This window comes from Ipomoea nil, unplaced genomic scaffold (assembly GCF_001879475.1).
Source record: "Ipomoea nil cultivar Tokyo-kokei standard unplaced genomic scaffold, Asagao_1.1 scaffold3047, whole genome shotgun sequence".
Taxonomy (NCBI): Eukaryota; Viridiplantae; Streptophyta; class Magnoliopsida; order Solanales; family Convolvulaceae; genus Ipomoea; species Ipomoea nil.
In genome coordinates this window covers 922,129-926,733 of record NW_017619475.1, presented here as the reverse complement: position 1 = coordinate 926,733, position 4,605 = coordinate 922,129, and the positions used below count along the sequence as shown (strand labels likewise).

General features: G+C 33.3%; 1 protein-coding gene across 1 annotated transcript; it reads left to right on the top strand.

The window, feature by feature from the left end:
• The first annotated feature begins 1,404 nt into the window (after positions 1 to 1,404).
• On the top strand, positions 1,405 to 3,794 carry LOC109163834 ((3S,6E)-nerolidol synthase 1-like). Its single transcript, XM_019312549.1, has 7 exons — positions 1,405 to 1,528; positions 1,617 to 1,875; positions 1,953 to 2,325; positions 2,428 to 2,646; positions 2,788 to 2,926; positions 3,026 to 3,262; positions 3,464 to 3,794. The coding sequence occupies exons 1-7, from the start codon at positions 1,454 to 1,456 to the stop codon at positions 3,761 to 3,763; spliced, it is 1,602 nt and encodes a 533-aa protein (XP_019168094.1). The 5' UTR covers positions 1,405 to 1,453; the 3' UTR covers positions 3,764 to 3,794.
• Positions 3,795 to 4,605: the final 811 nt, after the last annotated feature.

Here is a 4,605-nt window from a genome sequence, read left to right as displayed (position 1 = left end):
TTTACAATTTAATTTTTCATAATATTAAGTTTAAAATTAGTATATAAAATCAAAATATTAAGTCTAGAAACTACATTAAAAGTACAGTTAAACACAAAAAATTAAATTAAATTTTTTTTAAAAAAAATGCTAATAGAAAACTAAGCGAAAAATAAAGACTTAGTTTGACCAATGAATAGTAAATATAAAAGATAAAATGGGACAGAGGTAGTATAACTTTTGGCATAATGCGATAAGCGTTTGATTATGACAATTGGTATCTGAGTCATGCTGGGGAGGGGGGGGGGAGGTGGGGGGATTGTTAGGTTGTGGCTCTAGGAGCCGAGTTTAGCATTTTGTGATGGAACCGTGACACCTACTATTATATACAAGTATAAAGAAATTAAAAAAAGTTGTGTAATCGCTACTAGTTATAACTTTTTGATTAATGACAATTCAATTGGTAATTATCAAACAACTTTGATAACATCAACAACATAACAAATGAAAGGTGAAATGTACTTATATTTGCATCCTTTCAGTTTGATCTTTTAGTTCACCTTATAATTTAAAGATGAAAATTAATCACAATATATTTTGTGGTGGGGATTCTGATCCATTCGATCAAGAGTACAACCAATATTAATATATTTGGAACAATTTTTTTTAAGAGGGACATTTGTACTAAAATGGTCTGATCTAAAAAAGATATTTTACGAGAATGGTGTGGTCACATTAATGCACGGATGGTGGGTGAACTGAGTATGTGAATCCAAAGTTAGATACCAATCAGTCAATCACATATTATCAGGATTCAACTATTCAAGTACTGCTATCTTGCATTTGTTTGATGGAAATTGAACCTGACCCCACCCTTGAAATAATAATTAAGTGCCAACCTATCACATCAATAAAGAAGAAAAATTATTATTGGATCACATTTTTTTTTTTTTTGTGTGAGTTAATTATACAATTCGCAATTTATCTTTACTGTAGCTCTGATCTAAAGATGAAATCCAATTAGTTTAAAAAGTGGTCATTTTACTTAATTGGCTTCTTATCTCCACCAAAAAAAAAAAAGTGGTGATTTTAATCTTTCAGAAAACAAAAGTAATCATTTGGAAAATTTGCACTTTAATTTATGTTTAAATTAAAAAATTGAAATTATACTTAATTGGCTTGTGTATGCTATGGTTGTTGTACTCATAAAATTGTGGCCGGTTGTCAAGAGCTCAAGATTGGTCTCTTATTAGTTTCCAGGCACAAACAAATTATTCTAGACCATGTTCACATTGCAATGTAAACCATGGATAAATGTTCATTTTTAGTATACTGAATAAACATTATGCAATTAGTACAGTCCACCTTTTAAGGTGGGTGGAGACCCTAACTTTTCTATAAATTCAGTACATTCTTAAGCGAACTCATCAACTTTTATTTTACCTATCCAAATCACCCACACTTGCATAGTCCCATGGCACCTCATCACTACCTACAGAATATCAAAACTTTGCAGCATCCCATTGCACGGTTTCATGAATCAAATATGGTATGTAGTACAAAATGGAAAAGAAAATTGCAGAAATATATTCTATTGTGGGTCCAAATTATGTTATGATTCACTAATTTATTTGCAGGTGGAATATCAGCAGAAACAATTGGAAATGATGAGTCACTTGTTTGATCAAGTTAAAGAAGACAGTTTAAAAGGACTGGTGCTAATTGATACCATGCAGCGCTTTGGTATCGATCACTACTTTGAAGATCAAATCCATGAAAGTCTGAAGCAACAATTCCAAGATTCTCAAACTCTTGTTTATACCAATGAAGATGAGCTTTACGCAGTTTCACTTCGTTTTCGATTGTTAAGGCAACAAGGTTTCCACGTCCCTGCAGGTAATTAATTAACTGCGGCCAACAATTTATATTTTTTCTCAACTCAATATTTAATTAACTTCTGTACAATGTAACAGATGTGTTCAACAGCTTCAAAGGTGAGAATATGAAGTTTAAGGATGAATTATCGGAGAACATAAGGGGACTCATGGCTTTGCATGAAGCCTCACATCTGTCCATAGAAGACGAAGACATCCTAGATGAGGCGTCTATATTTACTACCCATTTTCTCACGGAGAAATTGTCACATCTTGATGATCGCCATAGCTTGATGGTTCAAAACGCTATGCACTATCCCTGTCACAAAAGCTTGGCTCGGTTCACAACAATGAACTACATTAAAAATCACGACCTCAAAAAAGATTGGGAGAAGCTCCTAGCTGATTTAGCAATAATGGATTTCAACTTGATGCAATATATATACCATGAAGAAATCCTTCAAGTTTTCAAGTGGGTGGAATACTTTATCATAACTCTTTAATTTTTTTTTTTTTTTTGTCATTTATATACATTTTAATAATTTAGTGTTTATACTTTTGTCATGCATGTAAGATGGTGGAGAGGGCTTGGTGTATCCGAAGAGTTGAAGCTAGCTAGGAATCAACCACTGAAATGGTACATTTGGTCAATGGCTGTGGTCACGGATCCATGTTTGTCTAAGCAGAGGATAGAGATAACCAAGCCAATCTCCCTTGTTTATTTGGTGGATGACATTTTTGATATTTATGGTACTCTGGATGAACTTATTCTTTTCACAGAAGTAATCAATAGGTTTGTAATACAATATTTTTGTTTTTTTATTATTTGTTTTCATTTCTCACATAACAAGTTTCTTGTCCTCACGAAACCATGTTTTTAATCAAACTCTTTTGTCTTTTTATATTCCATTCTTTTTGTCGATGTGGAGAATAGATGGGAATTTTCCGCAACCGATAAGTTACCAAGTTACATGAAAATGTGTCTCAAGGTAATTCATGACACCACACATGAGATCAACAACGTAGTTTACCAAGAGTTTGGTTGGTGTCCTATGGACTATTTGAAAGAAGCGGTAAGATATAGTACACGATAATCCATCAATTGTTATACATGCACTAAGTTGACCTTGCATTATGGATCCTTTTCTAAAAAATTATAACCATGTTGACAGTGGGCAAATTTGTGCAATGCATTTCTAACGGAAGCAAAATGGTTTGCTTCTGGGGATTCACCAAAGGCGGAGGAGTACTTAAAAAATGGGATTATAAGCTCAGGAGTACCCATGGTCCTCACCAATCTCTTCTTTCTCTTGGGCTATGGTGAGTCCACTGGAACCACAGATATTGAGGGCATTATATCTTCAGTAGCTGCAATTCTTCGCCTCCTAGATGACCTAGGAACTGCAAAGGTGAATAAATTTTGGTTACACATACGATATATCAATTAACTAATTTACCAAATACCTTTATACAACCAACTAATGCAATAAGCTGGTCAAACCCATTAACCTAATCCGCAGCTATATCAGCTAACTCAATCCCCGACCAACTATCAGCTAACAGCTATTTGCCAAATACCTCATTAATATTTTCATTTTGTTGAATCATAGGATGAGGAACAAGAAGGAAAAGATGGATCTTACATGGAGTACTACATTAAAGAGCAACAAGATTGGTCATTAGGTGATGGAAGACAACATGTTATGGATATGGTTTCCCAGCAGTGGAAGCTAATAAACAAGCATTGCCTCTCTCCAACCCCTATTCCTAAACCTTTCCGAACAGCTTGTCTAAATGCAGCGAGATTGGTTCCAATGATGTACACTTACAACGACAAGCATCGCCTTCCTGTCCTTGAAGAGCATGTGAAGTTCATGTTTTCCAACATCATGGAAGACTTAATGTGGTGAAAATGATGTTATATATTATTGTTTGTTTGTACGAGATGGAATATCGAAAAACCGGACAGGAATATTTTTTTTTTTAGAAGTAACCGGACAGGAATATAATGTTTATCACATGCAATAAATCCATGCTTGGCGGTTAGATGAAGTACATTAGGAAATTAGACTACGACCTTTAGTTATATTATCACTATTTGTATTCTGATCTCCTTATATTACTGTATTTTCCTGTTGCATGTTTTTATTTTTACTTTATTTTTGCATTCTCGTATCTCTCTCTATAATTCTATAAACTACAAGAAAAAATAAAAATTATTAGAAAAAGTTTTGTTGCTAAAACAACTTTCACTATATAAAATAACAATGGATTAGATCAGAGACAAAAACTTGAGGTAGTTAAAAATAATCCTCCCAAAAATAAAACATCGGCATGCAAAATAATTTGCGTCGGTAAAATGCCAACGAATAATTCTATTGTTAAAGCATTTATAACTGTTGGTAAATTTTTAAATTAGATTAGTTGCTAAAGAAAAACTGAAACTTTGAATAATTTTGTGAATGTAATTCTATTTTCAACGTCAGAAGATAGTTCATTAGCTAAATTGCACGGATGGTGAATTGAGTATGTGAATCCAAAGTTCGATACCAATCACATATTATCAGGATTCAAGTTTGCTAGCTTGCATTTCTTTGATGGAAATTGAACCTGACCCCACCCTTGAAATAATAAGTGCCAACCTATCACATCAATAAAGAATAAAAATTATTCTTGAATCGGGAGTTAATTGTACAATTCGCAATTTACCTCTACTGTAATTCTGGGGATGGGAATTGTAATTCTATTTTCA

What these genes read in the sequence shown, in the direction of transcription:
- LOC109163834 (XM_019312549.1), top strand. Translation starts at nt 1,454, where the DNA reads ATGGCACCTCATCACTACCTACAGAATATCAAAACTTTGCAGCATCCC. An exon ending in AGGTTTCCACGTCCCTGCAG is followed by an intron (nt 1,876 to 1,952) that starts GTAATTAATTAA and finishes ACAATGTAACAG; the next exon opens with ATGTGTTCAACAGCTTCAAA. An exon ending in GAAATCCTTCAAGTTTTCAA is followed by an intron (nt 2,326 to 2,427) that starts GTGGGTGGAATA and finishes CATGCATGTAAG; the next exon opens with ATGGTGGAGAGGGCTTGGTG.